The sequence below is a fragment of the Anoplopoma fimbria genome, chromosome 1, assembly GCF_027596085.1.
Source record: "Anoplopoma fimbria isolate UVic2021 breed Golden Eagle Sablefish chromosome 1, Afim_UVic_2022, whole genome shotgun sequence".
Lineage (NCBI taxonomy): Eukaryota > Metazoa > Chordata > Actinopteri > Perciformes > Anoplopomatidae > Anoplopoma > Anoplopoma fimbria.
In genome coordinates, this window is record NC_072449.1 from 23,709,695 (window position 1) to 23,728,662 (window position 18,968).

At 41.5% G+C, this 18,968-nt stretch overlaps 1 protein-coding gene across 2 annotated transcripts in view; it reads left to right on the plus strand.

Annotated features, from left to right (window-relative positions):
* Positions 1–13,920, plus strand: part of nectin3a (nectin cell adhesion molecule 3a) — a 32,117-nt gene extending 18,197 nt beyond the window's left edge. For both annotated transcript variants that reach the window (XM_054597770.1, XM_054597761.1), the window contains exons 3-6: positions 3,919–4,218; positions 6,099–6,216; positions 7,446–7,597; positions 9,750–13,920. In XM_054597770.1, coding sequence (XP_054453745.1) covers positions 3,919–4,218; positions 6,099–6,216; positions 7,446–7,597; positions 9,750–10,405 — 1,226 coding nt within the window. In that variant the 3' untranslated portion in view covers positions 10,406–13,920. The remainder of the gene's footprint in view (positions 1–3,918; positions 4,219–6,098; positions 6,217–7,445; positions 7,598–9,749) is intronic.
* The last annotated feature ends 5,048 nt before the right edge of the window (positions 13,921–18,968 follow it).

The window sequence follows — 18,968 nt, forward strand, 5'->3', positions numbered from 1 at the left end:
TATCTGATCATTTAGCGTGCCCATAAATTTTCTTTTTATAATGATTTCGTCTGTAGTTGCTGAAATTACATCTGGATGTTGAGGCTATTTGCCTTTCATTGATGAGCCCATTCAACGAACATGGTTACAGTATCTAATAAATAAGAAATGAACAACGCCACATCAAACACACACTGTGTGACTGTGATCCATTTTTAATGGGGATTCTCATTACGATTTTCTTTTTCCAGAGTATTGCGTACAAACACTATACTGTCTGTGCACTGGCGTTAACATGTATATTCTACACTGTATGGGCTCGTCTCTGAGGAGCATGAACGTTGAACTTTCTCTGCGGTCGGCGTGTGTTTCAAGCCCTAAATTGGTGGTTGGATTGCACTCAGGCTGTGCTGAGAGTAGTAGATTGCACTGTAGGCAGTAGTTTCTCGTCTGCCTCCAGAGACTGAAGGAGAATGATGACTAATGAATGGAACATTAAGTGCTGCTGTGAACAGCCACGGTGTCTGGGACCTCACAGAGTTCAACCTCACCGAGCTCTCCTCTTTTTTTAGCAGCTTCTCAAGCATGTTGTATACTTTTGGCCAACACAAACACATACATGCACACCCATACACAAATACATGTTTAGGTCTACTTTACAATTCATATGTAATTAGGGTGTGATTATGGTGGTATATGTTCTTGGCAATTAGATACATGTCATGTGGGCATAGATTACTTTTTTTGAGGAGTGCACACATCACAATTACAAGACCTAAACTCAGCAGATTCAAGTTCCCAAGGCAGCGATGAACATGGGCTCCTTCATCTCTGCCTTGTTTTGGCTTAACTGGTACATTTTTCACATAGAGTGTTTTGAGAAAGCTAAAAAGGTTGCCGAATCCCTAAAAATAAATTCTGGATAACACGTTAACACATGGACAATATACTGTTGAACCAGAGTCTATTAACATATTGTTATAATATACAGAATTATGGGTTTTATGGTGTGTATTGCATTTCCTTCAGTTTAAACAACTCAACTCAAAGTTGTGATTCATTTTTAAACTTTGAGGTTTAGGAGAGAGCACTTGATTCCACATTCATTCCTTTTAAATGAACCAAAGCCATTAAAAGATTATTAGATTAAAAGGCCCAAATACATGATTAATAGACCAAAGTCACGACACACATAATAATGGTTAACTGGTGTAGTGGACATTGACTTACTTTTAAAAGTCACACTCTTGATACAAACCTTATATTCAATCACGAGACACTCAACACACTATTTGTTTTGGCTCAATGCTTTCTCGCTTTTCTTTTCTTCCGTGTCTACAGCATCGTATAGAAAAGGCCCGAGCATTTAAGAAACGGCTCAGCAGGAAGTGTGCTACTGCACTTGAGCCAAAAGTCCCCACCAGTAAGCAATAGGAAAGAAGCCGAGGAGGAAAATATGACACATGAAGTCAATGAATTAGAATGACCCTTTGTTTCAAAGTGCTGACGTGTGAATGGGAAATCTAATGAAAAGCAGTTGACTTTCTTAAAAAGAAAACATGCAAGCGACACACATAAAGTTGGAGGCGCAGATTTTATTAATAAGCATTTTAACTTTATCCTCCTTTTTCCTCCAACTATGGGCATTCTTAACGGCATTCTTTTTTTATGTTAACTTGTCTGTGTTTATTCATGTGGCCAATAATGCACCTTCCTCTTTTTTGCTGAGTCATAAAATTGAAAAAAATCTCTTGTGAGAAAGGTATCATTTCTCCTTTTCAGTATATTCAAAGAATTCCCAGTCCTTCACTTTCTTTGAAGTATGAGTCATAAAGCTATCTTTTGCTTGCTTGTTACTTTATGTCCTTTATCTTATAGTTTCTTGTTCTGTTACCCATTAGCTAGATTGATCTTACCTGCTTGCCGTGTGTGGCTTCATTTGCACAGTTAATTATGGTTCTTTAGTTCACAGGCTTTTCTTTCTTCAAGCATCAACTTTTTGCATCACATCATCCTAACGATGCCTGTTTATTTCAGAAATGCCATGCATCATTATACCACAGTGACCGCTTTAAATTGTAAAAATGCCAATTTATAGGTTTTGGATGTTAAATCTTACTGTAAACATGTCCAGACGTGATGCATGACCATTGAGCATTTAGTTAAATCCCTTCTTCCAAGGGGTTCCCACTCTCGACATCAGTGTTTGTGTGCATATGTGGATCAGTGTGTGCGTAGGCGGTAAAGGGCCAATGCAGCCAGTTTGCTGAAGGGAAATCGTTACCCTTTCCCCTAAAGCATTTCCACTCATCCCAAGCGTTCCCCTCCCTTCCTCCAAATTAACACATCTCTGATTTAGTTATTCTGAAGCTTGGGCCAGCTCGCCTCTTAACATAGAGCAGCTACTGTTTATAGACGGAGGCCTGTAAGGAGGGGCACAGAGAAGAGAGGGTGAAGAATGTGAGGTGGGTGACTGAGAGTGGCGTCCCCGCCCCTGCAGTGGGTACAGGCAATGCCAGGTTATTTTGGGAAAAAGGGGTGCCGGGAGTTATTTGAAATTGTCGTTGGACCTCCTGCCTTGGCTGCGGAGAAGTGGGAGGGCAGATGTCTTAAAGGTGATGGCCTTGTCTTGTGGATTAGTCCGGCGTGTGCCCCCACGTGTCTTTTAAAACTGTCACCATTGCAGTAAGTGGAACAGCTGTTGTTTTAAGAGGGACAGAGATGGAGGAGGTGGTGCACTGGAAGACAAAGAAGAAAACATTAACATAAGAGGGAAATTCTAGTGATGGTACATTGAAGTGTAACCATGTGTAACCTGTGTCGCCATTTTACTTCACTAGCCCTCCATTGTGCCCCCTCACCTCCCTCAGCAGACCATCTTTTTTGTATCTTTTGTCCATTTTCCTCTTTTGGGTTGCTGAACTTATGAAGTGTGAGTCAAATTGCGATTATTATAGCTGGGGTAGGCAGTATATTTTTGGTGTCATTGGACAACAATAACCTTTCAGCATATTGAAATTCAAACGGTCTGCAACTCCTCTTGGTTCTGCTTTCAGGCTTTCACAAATTTTGCCTGCGACAAGAGCGTCGGCCCATCACGGGTCATTTCAGAAAGAGGGCATTCCTATTGGCTGTTCTACAAATGAGAAAACTGCCTACCCCAGAGCACCACTTGTATTACAACAATCATGAAAGTTTATTGTTGAATTTTTGTTCAATGACGCCAAATACATACAGCTTAACCCAGCTTTAAACAGTGCTCCACATGTTTTTTTAGGCCAGTGCGGCATGAGAAACTGCTTTACGCAACAGGTAGCGGGGTAGCGTTATTCTGGTCACGTCCCTCTTGCATGGATCTGTTTTGCCTCTGTTGAAAAAAAATCCTTGTTCCCTCTAAACCTGCAGTTATTCTCAGAAAGCCGGTATAACATTACCCCAGCTCTAAAGCGCTGAGAAGTGTACAGTAACTGAGCTCCTCATCTTCCAGGACAACATAGTCAAATACAAACACATCACAATGTTGGCTGTCAGTAGCCTCTGATTTTGGCATATTAAGGGTTTTTCCCCAAAATCATAGGCTTACTTGAAGCTCTGCTAGCTAAACCTTACATTAGGACCAATAGATTTTCCATCCTTTAACACTATATGTTTGAAACACAACAATAAAGACAGCTCAGTCTCCACTGAAATGCCTTCATAAGATTGAGTAGCATGGTTCATTAAATTTTAAAGCATAAATGTGAAATGGAAGAAGTCAATCTGCTCTCTCTGGCAGTTAAGTATACTAAGGCCACTTCCCCCCTGTCCATATACTATATGATGGACATTATTTATTCATATACATTCTGGAAAAGATCAATATTCATTATGTAATCTTTTCTCCATTCTGTCATTTCCTCTCCTCCCCCTCCTTCCTCCTCCTCGCTCTCTTTAACACAGTGGAGCCAAAGGTGTATGTGTCCGCCAGCCCCACGGCTCTGCTGGACGGTGGGAACGAGTCACTGGTGGCTACCTGCATAGCCGAGCGCGGCCGTCCCGCTGCTGAGGTTTTCTGGGAGACGGGGCTGTATGGACGAAGTGAGAAGCAGAGTCAGCACGAGCCCAACGGCACAACCACCGTACAAGTGCACTACATGTGGCAGCCGCAGAGCTACGCCCAGGGGAAGATGCTCACATGTGTGGTGCGCCACCCGGCCCTGCAAACAGAGTTCCGCATACCATACATACTAAATGTTCAGTGTAAGTGCTTTAATATAATTATACCTCCTTAATTCCTCTGTTGTCTTTTTCTCACATCCGACAGAATAAGTTTGGCGGATTCTATATTTTTTCCTAATGTCAACAATGAATTGATCCTACTAATCCTAAATTGCTGTGCCGTAGACCTCCATAGTTCAAAAACGTTTGACTTGCTACACTGTTAATCCACCCTTTAAAGTTTCTGCTGTAATACTTTAGGTAAACTGCAACATTCCCAAAATAGTTGTTCAACGGGTACAGAGGAAGATGTTTGTTTTCCTACTGTTATAAAACGGAAATAATAAAAGGGGCATTCAACAATGCTTCCTCCGTTTATTTTGGTCTCGGAGTTTGGAAGGGAAATACGTGCATATGTTTTGCACATTGATTGTCCAAAAACACATCAGTCAGCCACATTTCTGTACTGGATGACGATGATCATGGGTACTGTAGTTTACTTTGAGTTCCTACATACACTCACTTTCACACTAAATCCATGGTCCCCAACAAATGCACTTTGTCATCGTGTTTAAGTAATGCAATAACAAAAACATATAATATCAGCAGCCCTTAAGTTCCACGTAAAAACTTTCAGAGACACAAATAAATCTAAAATTCAGTCTGTGTGGTTTACTGGCTTTATCCTATTACAAGCTTTCACCAACTGCAACAAATAGTTTCTGTTTATGTTGCTTGCCACCTCGCATTGGATTAAACACTATGGCTGCTCAATAAGTGTGTAAGATTATGCAGTTTATTGACATTTTTGCAATTATCATCAATGATAGGAATTTTTCCTTAATACACAGAGATGAGTAATCAGAATCAATATAGCCAGCAAAGTAATGATGATTATAGTTCTAATTGTCAGCCCTAACAGGCACAGTATATGTTATCGATATTAACCCGTTCTGGTAGCTTGATTTATGAATAGCCCGATCACTACCTTTCCCTCCTTTACTATAAAGGGGCCATTTAAGAGTCATTTTAATGTTATAATCATTGATGCATACTTCCTTGGCGAGCAGCACTAAAGGTTTGTCTGAGCTTGGACTGTATGAGTGCAAGCTAATGAAGGTATTTTATGAAATATTGATCAGGCCACAGCAGCAACACAAGTAGCAGGGGGCTGCTGGGGGCAGCGGATGAAGAAGCAGAAAAACAAAGGTTAATACACGGAGAAAGAGGCTTTCCAGCTCAATAAATCATGTCAAACGCGGAGGCAGGGGATTTTAAGTGCAAAAGAAGCACAATTTCAACGTTGAGCTGCGTGAAAAGGGTCAGTGGACATGATGAGCCAAGGCATCTTCCTGCGTGCTGTAATGAGTTCCTCATTCGTCCTCCAGAGAAATCAAAATGAAATATTGGATGCCTAAGTCAGTGTTTGCCATGTTTTATTACAGTGGCATGTTCTGGGCTTCATTTAGGCATCCTCCTGCTTTCCTTTGTTTTTTTTTCTCTGTCATGGTGAGGCAGTAGAGTTTATTATTAGCTGCAGTGCAGCTACTGTCTGACTGAGTCTGTCATTTTCTAACTTTCCTCCAAGCCAGGGTCATTTGTTTGTTCTCTTGGCTCTTGTTCACCAGCAGATCCCGTACCCTGTTACAGTCCTGCACAGCCTTTGTTTTTGTCATCGCTCACTACTGTGCTTATAATGCACGCTTTGTTCCTTCTGGAAAAGCTCATTTGTCATCAGGCTGCTGGGATCACAATGACTGATTATTGAGTCCTAGTTGTACCCTTTTTAATAGTAATAAAATGAAATACATTTTTGTCAGCACAAACAAACTTTAAAGGTATAAGAATAACAAAAAAAAGATGTATTAGTCAATTATTTGAATGTTTAACATAGTAACCTTTTGTTTTCTTATCTTTTACAGTTGCACCCGTGGTATCGATAATAGGAATTGATAAAAATTGGTTTGTGGGTCAAGAGAATGTAAAGTTCATCTGTGGAGCCAAAGCCAACCCACCTGCCCGTCACTTCACATGGACCAGGTCAGTATCCCCCAAAAATTGGTTCCTGTGGAAAAACTTTGCAGGGATTTTAACCTCACATCAGAAATAGCTGGTATACATACCCTGAAAGTCCGCCTTTCAAGACAGAATAAGTAAAAACAGGCTGACACACATTCTGTCAAAGTTTCTTGCAAATGTGGCAGCTGTCTCTGTCCCAAACTCAGGGGACACAGCTGTTCACACAACTATATATTTTGCAGCCCTCAGTAATTGAGAGCAGTTAACATGTTCGGTCAGACAGTCCTTGTTAACTCATAAACTTTGGCAAAACTTTTTCTATTTGTCTTCAGGTTATCAGCTGCTAATGTTTAATCACATGACATGATCTGGACCTTTGAAAAAGCCATTGTAGAATGTTAATAATGGAAGCCATGTTTGTAGATTTTATCCTGGACAAGTTGATGGTTCAAATATAATCTCACTTACACAGTTAACTGTGATGAAATGAAACTTGGCTGAGTTTTAACACTGGTATTTAGTGATGATGATGTTTGAATTGTTGTTTGTTTTGTTGATGAACAGTTTGGTGACAAACAGGCAAAGGGAACATGTTTGTTAAGTAACTAATAGCAAATACTACATGAATGATCAGCTGCTGATTGTACCAGTTGGGTAAAACTAAACTAGGTTTAAACAAACTTTAATTAAGCAACGAAGCAAAGAAGCTTCTGTTTATCAATTACCTCCAGCATGACTTTTGGAGCCTGGACAGTGAAACTGTCAAATGCGCTGCTGCACCGATGGGGAAGAATCCCTGCTATAAATAAAAGATTCCAAATGGTTCATGCATCGGAGCAACACAAGCCTATTGGCAGCTCTTTGTCATCATCTTGCTTTACAAACAAGAAACATGACCTCATTCAAACTGACAGTACCAGTAAAGTCTAGACAGCCAAAATCTTTATTTTCTTTTTTCTTTCTTTCTTTTTCTGTCTTGACATCAAAACCTTGTGTTCATGTAGAAAGCTTTTCCCCTTCAACTGATGGAAGTGCAGTCAGCTCAAATTATCCCAGTCATGTGATCATATGACAGTTGCGACAGGCCTTTGAATGGTAGAGTCAACACAACCAGCAGGACAGTGACATCACTGCAAGTCATGGATAGGTTTTTTCAATTACCCTTTGAAACATGAAGCAATAGCAATGTAGTCTCTGTGTATGATGTACTGCACACTGTTGGATTTATAGAACGTTTCATTTCTGCACAGGTTGGATGGATTGATGCCCGAGGGTGTTGAGAAATCAAACAATAGCTTTGCTTTCACTCGCCCGTTGGAGCGCAATGACTCTGGAGTGTACCGCTGTGAAGTGATAAACGACATCGGTCTGCACAGTCAAGATGTGAACCTCTGGGTACAAGGTACGTTCTGACTTTTCCCCTCAGTTCCTCGAATGTCTTATTTTTAACCATCTGCTCACTTAAATAAATCACCTTTAACACCTGAGGTTAAGACAGCAATCTGTGCCTTTTGACGTTCAGCGTGCCTCTGTGATGTAAGCTTACCCTCTCAGTACGCTCAGCCTTCAGTTCAACACTTCTAGCAGAGCTAAGCCTCCATATAAATGTCCCTGCCCATATCCACTTTCACACATTCCTGGCAACATAGGAGCACGGGGTGCAGATAAAGAGTATCAGTCCCAAAACGTTTCCAGTGTTGTGGTTTTGGCAACATTAGATTTCTCCGATAAGAGAGAGGGTGTTTACCCCTGCTGGTTCAGCAAACTGTGCACCCATGTAGCCTTTGTCTTTGCTTTGTTTAAGGTCAGGTTTCAGAGCGGGATATAATGATTTGTGTTCACAGATTTGCAGTACACAGAACTATGTATGCGTACTCCATATCATTTGTTTTTCAACAGTATTTTTGTACTCTTGTCGCTGTTCTCTATGAAATGATTCCTTCATAAGATTAAAACTACAGAGAAGGAAACTTCCCTCAATCATCAAAAGGGGTTTCCCTGCATTTGGATCAGTTCAATTTTGTCCAAATCATTGACATAAATCCTTTTCAGAAAACTCACAGGATACTAAAGTACTCCCGTCTGCTTCCTCTGTCTGTTCATGGTGTTCCACTTGAGTTCATGATTGTAAAGTCAGGGCGTGAATCCTGAGAACGCCGCATCTCTTTTTGTTTTCATTTCTCCTCTGCTCCTTTTAATCCTTTTCCAAACACAGCAACTGCTGCTTTTGGACACATGCTCCGCTTACACACACAACCCTTTTTCGTTTCTCACTGTCGAAAATGTAAGAGCTGGAGAAGTCCCAAAAAAGGCTGTTAGGCTCCATCTGTGTACGGGCCTTGGTTTGGAGTCTTGCTGCAAACGAAAGCACAGCTGACATCCTGTCCATGACGGACTTGCACGGAGCAATTATTTTGCTCCTCTTGTCAAATATTAAGACCCAGGCATGCGGCCTCTCACTTCCATCCCCTGTGGAGATAGCCAGGTTGAGCTCAGCTTTATTCCCTCCCCCCTCCGCGGCTGCTCGGTGGAGCTGTTTCACATTTCCAGTTGTCTGCGCAGCCTTGTGTTTTTTCGTTTTTTTTGGCTGCTTGTCTCTCGGATGATCAGCTACATGGTTACAGATGCTCATAGCCCGACAAACGTTGCGCTGCAGGGCGGGATTGATAGTGACTGACGAAGGAGACGATTGCCAGTGTATCAGTTCACTGACCTTGATCCGTCTCCATTATCCTCTATCATGCTCTTACTGTAGCCGTGATCCTTCAGGCTCACAGTGTATAATTGCAGGTAATTACACTCTTTCTCAGTTACACAAATTGTGGAAATCATTACAGCTCCACAGGGAATCGGGGGTTTTGATAACTATTACCCCAAAACCTCCCGGAGATGCAGACCTCTATTAGTGCGAGTCATATGGCTTTGTAGTTCGGCCTTTGATGTGCCAGGGCAGAGATCGACGAGTGGTATCAGGCTGCTCTTAGCCCCAGAGGCTGGAGGTCAAAACGGAGACCATTATCCTGACCTTGAGCTCCACACAGAACTCTCCTCTCCGACTCTGGCGGCTATCACAAACACCAGGCCACCGGAGGACAAATCAGATGCAGGAACCGAACATCGATCACACAGCGTTTCATCTTCTCACATGACTTCCCCACAGCGGGGTTTTAGAAAGAAAGGGTGGGGGAGCCAATCACGCTCACTCAGATGCTCATGAGTGCATGTCCTCTGTCTTCCTATCCCTCTTTGTCTTTCTCTCATGCACACACAATGACATTTAGCACTTAACCTTTTTCTGCCCCTCTCATTTCCTTCTTTTTTGCTCTACGGCACAGCTTTCAACAGATTCTTTAGTCTCAGGGGACACACGTCTCTTGTCCAACACTGCGCCGTTTTGATATAAATTAATCTAAAAACCATTCACACTTGCTGCGGTAGTCTTTACAGAACATAAAGTGAGGTATTTGTTTCCTCCTTATTTTTTTATGACTCCTCGCTCCATCTCCCGTCCTTCCTCTGTGATTAAATCTTTTCATCACATGTTCCCTCTGCAGATCCTCCCCCCACCACGGCTGCCCCCAGCACCACTGCATCCCTCCTCCACGACACATCTGGAACGGGCACCGCCGCGGACCAGCGGAGAGCCCTGTTCACCTCCCCGACCCTGGCCTCCCTACACGACAGCAGCCTGGGTACCATAGTCGGCGGGGCTGTGGGCGGAGTTTTATTCCTGATTCTCCTGCTGATCCTTGGCGGGGCCTGCTTCATGCGACAGCGCAGGACCTTCAGAGGGGACTACTACACCAAACAGTACCTGGGACCCTCCGACATGCAGAAGGAGTCTCAGCTGGACGTGCTGCAGCCGCATGAGCTGCAGGAGGTCTACGGGGACAAGACGAGCAAAGGCAGCCAGGAGCTGAAACCCAAACTGGGTGGAGACATCATTTACCCCGACTACACCCCTGACCACAAGGATAGGGATGACTGGGCCGACAAGGGGGATAACCACAGGGGCCTCAAGGAGGGAAACTACTACCCAGATCACTACAACACCCAAAACATGCACCCCTGCGGGCCTCCTGTGCACAGCCCCACAGTGAACAACGGCTCCCCCTACCTGCCGGAGGACTGCTATGACAATGGTACAGACAGCGACTACGTGTCCCACATGGACGGATCTGTGATCTCACGCAGGGAGTGGTATGTTTGAGGAGCCGATGAAAAAAAACGAACAAAATGAACAGGCTGACTGAGAATGATTTAACAGGTGACAGATATAAATATCATTAAAGGCGTCATTTCAGTTAAAGGACGAATACAATTTCTCAGCTCAGTATCACAACGAGCTCTTTGAACAATACTGCTCTGCCTTGATTGTAACCACTTAACCTTAAGGACATGTTTGTGGATTGTATTACACTTTTGAAGCATTTCAAGGAGCTACAAATGGTCTGCAACGCCTCGGTGATGTTATCTTTGTAGGCTTAAGAGGCTTTGGCATACAGTGAAGTTTCAACCGATGTGAATGAGGTTTTGTATACTGCTTGTTTGTGTTTGCACCTGTCTTTAACACAGGTCAAAGGTCAGGTGTTCAGCTTCTTGTTAGTGAAGTATTTATATCCCTGAGCTCTACTCCCATAAAACCTCACAACTTCTGTGGCATTTTTCATAATGGTCTTTTGAATACTTCCAGCGTTTTCATACTGTTGAAATGTTTATCATGGCTGCAACCAGTATTTAAAGCAAATTATATTGCATGAGTTTTCTAAAAGCAAAATGTATCATCTAGTTAAAGGGAAGGTTTGTCATCCACATGATTAAAAGGGAGAATCACACAGGCATTGTTCTGAGGGAATAGCAAAATGACTGACGCTAGTACATTACAAAGTAAAATCCTTCTAAACCTTTGGTTAAGTTCTTTGGCTTCTGTGGCTTTTGCAATCTCGCAGTATCTTCTGTAAATTATTCATGAAATGGTACGCTGGCACCTGACAGAGAGAGAGGCCACTCCCTGTGGAAGTACTTTTAATTCCAGCTTCATTTCAGCTTATCTGTTTCAAAGAGATCTCTGTTTTCAAAGTTTAAATCCTTAAGATTTTAGTCCTGGTTGACTTGGCGACACACGTGGTTACCGTCGTAAGAGCAGGTGTGGTTTAATACGGCAGCAAACGCTCTTTGAGCAGCTACTTTACAAGAAGAGCAACTGGTGAATCTTGTAAAAAAATAAATCTTTTTGGTCCGCTGACAAAAAGAAAAAGAAAATAACTGTTATCTTGTTTTGTATGCGCTTTTTACGATGAACAATCTCGGTCAGCGCTAATTGTGTTTCCTGTGGGTTCTTCACAATAAGAGCCCCGTGCTGGATTACATGCATGCATTGTTTCCTCTGAATCTCTCTTGTTTAGTGTGGGAATAACAGACCCGGACACTACCAATAAAAACTATAGCAAGACAATTACTGCAGAAAAAAATGCTGATCATAAGTGGTATTAAAATGGGGTTGGATGTCATTATAGTCTTAAGGATTATAACTTTAACCAAATACATTATTGTCATTAGCCTACTGAAATGTGTTAACAGTCACTTTCTTGCAGCAGAAAAAGCACAACTCCATTATTACAGTTGTCGGTAAACATCAAAGGAAGCCTACCAGGCTTTGGCCCTTCTCCACTTAGCCATGATAACAGGCCTGTCTTTCCATTTTCCCTCCTCTGTATCGTCTGATTTCTGTCTGCACACAAACACCAATTGGTCATTATAGTTTTTATTTTAAACATGGGATCAAAGCAGTGAGTTATAAATACCAGATGTGACCATCACAGCTGTCATCATCTGACGCTATGTGGCTCCATAAACCACCAACAGTCTCACTGCTCCCGCTCGACACTCCAGGGCCGTGATTCATGGGGGTAAATAAGCAAAATACTTGTTGGCGAGAAAAAGAAAGTCAGAGGGCGAAGAAAAGGGAGCACTAATAAACTGATCCTTCAGCTTTATTAAGTACGTGTTTGAAGTACGATTGCGCAAATACCTCACAGCACAGTTGGAAACGCTGTGTGCGGCTGACATCACTACTGATCACAGAACAGGCTATAATGTTGGGGTTTGGCTCCTCAGCAGCTCCTCTGAGGATATACAGTGATCATGGAAACTAGAAATTCAATCCACGAGTGAAAAAATTGGTTTAAGGACCATCTAGGTTAGAGCTGTCTCTAAGGGTTATTTCTATGTTTCTTTTCCTACAAACAACAAACCCAGTTGAAACAAAAGAGATGACATCATGAATGATCTCATCTCTCATTGCTTCATTTGACCTTCCACTTTTCCACTTAGTGCTTCTTCTTTTTTTTAGTTGTTTCCTCAGGAGTGATGCACGGATCAAAGTGGCTTCACATGAAAGGGAAAACCGTTCATGTTTTGGAAAAGATCCCTGTTTGATCAATTATTTTGCTAGAAGACAAAACCATATACTTGCAACTTTACAATCAGGACTGGGAGAGGGGGTCTCCTTTCTTATTGGGGTTTTATAGATTGTGGGTACTTGTTTAACCCTTTCCCGCCCTTGGGTTCCCATGCCAGGGCTTTGGTCGAAAGGTTTAGATGTCTGAGAATAAACTACTTTTATCTCGCTCTCACTCTCATCGTCACACACACGCACCCATCCACCACACATCTGCCACTGCAGCCCACATTCGAAAAAGCAGTCCTCGCCTCAAACCTTCAGCTTTTTAATTAACTTTTTTTTTTTTTCTCTCCCATCGCAATCGGCAACTAAAGTGCTCAAACTCGGTGATATATAGCACATCCGTGTCTGCATGCACACATTTTTATTTTTTTTATATCTATGTCAGACTCATGGCTGTCAACATGTTTCTTATTTTGGTAAAGGCGCTCCACGCTGTCTCTGTTCTAAAAATGATCATTTTCCTTCAGTATCTGTTCATCTCGTAAGACTGTTTGACAAAGCAAAGTGAGCTGAAGTCATGAATGTTTTTTGTTACGTTTTTTATTCTTTTGGATCACTTATCAACTGGTTGCATGTAAATTAAGTTATTCGTTACCTACTACGTTCATTATTTCTCATCACTTATGTTTATATACGTGTACATAATGCTAATAGGTTAGCGTAGGATTAGCCGTTTGATTTATATGCTCATGTACAGTTTGTTCTGGACTCCCCTACTGAATAGTTGGTGCCTTAGATGGGCTGAGCAATGCACAGAAACTTTGATAAACAACAAGCATTAATATAAAGGAAATTAAGACCGTCTAAGAGGAGGACCGACTGGACTGTTAATATGTCTTCCGTCTTGATATTTAAGATTTGCTGTTATCAAAAGATCAGAATAGACAAAAGGTTGATTGTCATGCCTTATATGCTTTAAAAGGACACAAGTAACAAGTTAGTTACTGAGTAATAAGTAAAGTTTCACTGGGAATTTAGACAAGCCAGACTCAAAGAAAATATTATTGTCCTGTAAATATACTGGCTGTTTTTTTTTGGGGGGGGGAAATCTTATTTTTTGTATGAGGTCTGTAATTTTCACAGAGTATTAGTTTATCTTATGTGCATTCGAGAATCTCCCTTCTCATGATACAGTAGTGGGTGAGCCTGTTTTCACTGCATTTTATATTTGTTCTCGAGAGTATGTTGTTTGAATGATTGATGTCTCACAGGAATCAGAGATGAGATTGTAGATTGTATTTTCTTTCCTTTGTTTGCAATAAAAGACCATTATTATTGCACTCAAATGTGTCCTGAGATTCTGCTTTTAGAGATGAGATTTTAATTTTATTAAATTCTATAACTTGCATCAGTATTTTATTTAGATGAATACTGTGTTAATAATATATTAAGATATCTATTGAGAGTTTTACAGATAGATACAGGGGACTAAATCTAAATTGCAAAAACTAATTTACATAATAGTACAGAACCTCTGCACCTTTGTAAGAATGTCATGATTTTAAGTTGCAGTTATTTTTAGGTAGTTTGTAGTGATAATTTATCTCCTGCCATTTTACTCTCTTTCAACATTTCCTGTTACTGCATTACATAGTTTTGCAATAATTGCAAAATACTCAATGTTGCAATCGAAAATGAAAGAGTTAACTTTTATTCACTACTTTTAAGCAACAACAAGGAAAAGAAGTCCTCAAAAAGTGCAAAAAACCACAGTTGAAACTAGGGATGCACCGATCAGATTTCTCGGTCCCGATACTGATATCGATACATTGACTTATAATTAGTACTGATGTGATACCACTGTTAAATCAATAAGCTCTAGCCTCACTGTGTGGAAATGACTGGTATCTTTCTTTTATGTGTATCAAGCTTGACATAAACATTGCTTTCCTATCATTGTAATACAAAATGTAACAAATAAATACATAGATATAATTGGTAATTATTAAAATAATGGTATTTGATACCGTATCCATTTGAGTCAGTATAAGACTGATATCCAACATTCTATACAAGTCTCAGTATCAGTGCGTCTCTAGTTGAAATACAGACACAAAACTGTGAGTGAGAGGGATTTGACACGTAGCAAAGGTCTCTGTGACAAACCTATATTGAATAATGTTTCTTCTTTGTTGCATTGCTATGGTGAATTCTTTCTCTTTTCTCTTTTTTGGAATATTAAATATTTTCTATTTTGACATTTGTCCTGGTTTGCGCCAGTTGATTTCTTGATTGTGTGGACTTGTGTTTGGTCTCAGGCCTCCCTTTGATTGGCATCTGAAGTTGATTGCCCTGATTTGTAGCACCTGTCCTAGATGGTTTAAATACCAGTGACTGCTGTGTTGTCTCCTGAAGAAAGAAGTTCTCAGAAACATTGAACTCTGTTAGTTGAAATGAAATTGGACTTTTTAGTGTGAGGCTTTCCCTGGTTTTCCTTTATTTAAAAGTTTTATTCCAAATACAATCTCCAAGGCCAAGAAAGAACCTTCGAGCTCATATCCAACACCTATTTTGATAAATGATGAATCAAATAATTTGTCAGTTAGTTAATAATAGTGAGTTGCATCTATGGATGAATAGATGGTTGGCTTTTTCTCCCCCATAGAAAGTAAAGATGTTTCGGTCTTTCAAGCCAGTGGCCATCAGTCTCTGTCACCTTCTGCCTCTTCCACTGTCCACACCTGTGATAGTAACTAACTGACCCATTTAACACAGCTCTCCATCCTGTCTAACTCAGCACCCTCTTCATCACCGGTTCACAGAGTGAAGCAAGTGAAGCTGCCAGGTTTTTTTTTTTCCTTCATCACACCTGCATCGACCAGGCGTCTGCTGACCACCCACAACTCCCTCCCAATGTGTCTCCTTGAATATTGTGAACTTCTCACACTGAAATTATGTCCTCAAAACATTTACAAAGGAATTTACAATGGCATCTCTAATCCAAGTCCACCCTCTCTAAGTGCCTGCGTTTAATCCCCAGTGTTAACCTGGCTTTGGAGGTGACACAAACTCTATCAATATGTGTTGTTTAGCAAAGTGACAGTCGCCCCCTCTGGTCCAGATTAAGAGCAGGAGGAGAAACCAGATACTTAATCCTCTGTGGCATGTTGGACAGAAATCTCCCCTTCTTGGACTTCACTTTCATCACTTCAGCGTCCATGTCGCCCCGGCCCAAAAGCACTCACTCTATTATCATGGTGTTGCCTGACCGGGATAACCCCGGCCTAATCCATCACTGCTACCATCTGCATGTTTGTGCAGGCAGTGTGGGTAAATAACGCTGTGTTGGTGGGCTTGGGTTACCTCTCCTTTTTCCTTTCTTCAGTTTTTGGCAGATAGCTGCAAGGGGCATTTTTTCGCACTTAATGAATCCGTCAGCAAATGTGTTTAGTTTTGTTACCTCGTAAAACAGCAGCGGGTCCTTTCAAAATTCTTTAAGACCCCACCCAAAGATGTTAAAGCGAAGAAGGCTTTCTGCATCACACTCTAACCTTTAGAAACTATTCTTGTAAAAATGCCTTTTTTTTCTTTTCCACTGCCTGTGTACCGGCACTGTTGTTTTCTTTTGTTACCTTTCATGATTTATTAATTCACACAGAAAGAAAGAGAAGGTGGCCACTAATAGTTTGTGCCTCCCTCCCCCTCCACTCCGAAAAAACACTGATTGTTAGCTAATGAACACGAATGCAGCACCGGGGAGCTCACTTCAAAGGCCACAGCTGACTGAGCTGAACAGACAAATTGTTTGAGCTCATGGGTTTGGAAATAATGAAATGCTGCACAGGGTGGGAGAGCGCGGAGCAGTTACAACAAAAATGTTGTCACATGGCCTGCGGTCTCACTGGCCCTCTTCTCGGTGTGAAGTGTGTGAGGCTTCCAGGGCAGCAGCCACCTGTGGATGAGACAGCGGCGGCGAATACTGAGAAAACATCAAAAATCTCTGGTCTGTTTCACTCAGGAACAGTTGGTGTTGTCCCTTCATAGGACAAAAGAAGTGTGATTCTTTTTTTATAATTGATGTGTATTGTATTGTCAGTTGAATAAACAATTTTACTGCAATATTTATTTAGTGGATTATGCCTACTTGTCATGAAATTCAACTTTTTCTGAGCATCTTAACAACTTTAATCGACCTGCTAGGGTTGGTAATCTTCTTCAAATCTTTTTTTCTCATTACATCCGGACAGCAATCAATAAATCAAATGCTCTGACAAAATAAGAAATCCACTATTTGCTGCTGTCACAGAACTTTAACAACCCCTGGATGGCCTACCTGCCTGCGCTCTGTCCTTGCACCCATTGCACGTCTTCCACAAGCTGTTAGCTTGAAAGCTATGAGTACTCACAATAGCCATGTTGGTTGATTACAGTCAGAACGATAAATTTGGGGGAGTGGCTTTGGAGGGAGGACTGAAGGGATGGACTGTAAGTGATGCCTGCTTGTCGACTTTCTTGTTAAACTTTGCAACTTTTCGCGCTAGTGCTGCTAGCCCCTTCCATTGGAAAAGAGTTTGCAACACTAGACTGCGGTTATTGGTTGGATACTATTTAAAACAGCATACTCTTACCAACCCTAACTCTAGTAATTGATCAAATGACCGCCTATAATGGGAAAGGATTCGCACATGCTGACAAACCCACAGAGAGGGATCACCTGACTCTCTAGTCCCCCTCAACTTTACGTTACCTTTATAGTGTCGTTCAGCTCATTGTCTTGGATTTACGACCTGTGACCTTCTGGTTAACTCCTCATCAGCATTGTTTTACAGTGCCCAGCACCACACAGCAGACAAAGTAAGCGATCAGCTGGAGAAAATAGGGGAGCATTTAGCAGCCAAAGAGCCTGATATTTCCCTCTAGAGTTGGTAGAGACCAAAAACAGAGCAAAAAGTAGAGTGGTATTGGACGTACATTCACCAGGATACAGAAACACACTTCATAATTGACAGATTATTTATTTTTGCTCAACAAGCCATATCAACTTAATAGGTTATAATATGTCAAAGTTGTGTATACAACTTGTTTCTGCTGCCCCCATGAGGCCAATCAGTTTTTGCAGCTTTAAGTGCTGAGAAAAAATAGGTTTTACAATTTGTTAATGAAAACTGCCCAAACTCTTTCTGCTGAGGAGCCTGTGGCCTCTGCTCTGTTTGCATACAGCTACTGTTTCATGTTGCCTTTTGTGATTTGTAAGCCACAAGTGGAAGGTTTTTTATTGTGATGTTCAATGGGAGCATTTAAACAATGTAGGGTATCACAGACATGCAAGCAGTCTTAATTATCTGCTTTAAGCCGCAGTACTTTCTATCATAGGCAGAAAAAACTATCAAACATTTCTAACAATGAAACTTACAACAGAAAAAAAAGAGATCTGAATAATGGCATGTTCCCAAATCCTCCCACATCCATCACCTTTAAGGAGTAAATGTGACTTGTTTGCAGAATGAACAATGAGAGGTTTCGCACCGTGACAAAACACTCTTTGTGCAGGGAGTACTCTGAGACCGAGAGCAGAGACAATGAATGTTTTCATGGATGAGCCACATTGTTACTCTAGTTTGCACTGAGGCCATTCACAGATCAGGTTCTGTGTTCCCAGCTCACTCTACCGCTGTTGAAAAGCTTGCTGCTTCTGAAGCGCTGCGATGCTGTGTTACTGTCTGCTGACTCAGAAAGTTTTCCATAGACAGTTAAAAGAAAAGTACTGAGAGCAGCATTATTGCACAATATGAAATTAAACTGGGATGATAGACTGATTTTCTCTGGGGCCTAATAAATAAGGTATAAACATACAGCTAGGGTAGTGAGGACGGTAAGAACATATCCATAGGATCGTTCTTCCTTTTGGCAGACTGACCATCTCCGCCGCCCACTGCTGTAACAGGCACCTTTAAAGACAAAACCATGCACATGTTGGAGTGTAAGGGGCAGACAGTTACATGGTTTAAAATACAAGGCCCTGAGTTTTTCTTATGGATCAGCCTCTAATTGGGCTCATGGCATGCCACAGGCTCTGATCAGAATGGGTGGGCATCCATCTTACTGGGCCGTGACAGGGAGACCCCAACACCCTCCAGCATTGTTCAGCAGTGCTGGAGCAGATATAATCTTCTGTGAATTTTAATCCCTGCAAAACAATGCAATGTTCCCTGGGAAATGTCCGTAGGGTAAATTAAAGGAAACAACAACACAGAATTGAATGGATCAGGCTACGGCTGGACTGGACCTGCAACTATATGCTGGAATGATATGTGCAAACCTGAAGGAAGTTTACATTTTGCAATAAACAAGACTAAGACTCAACAGT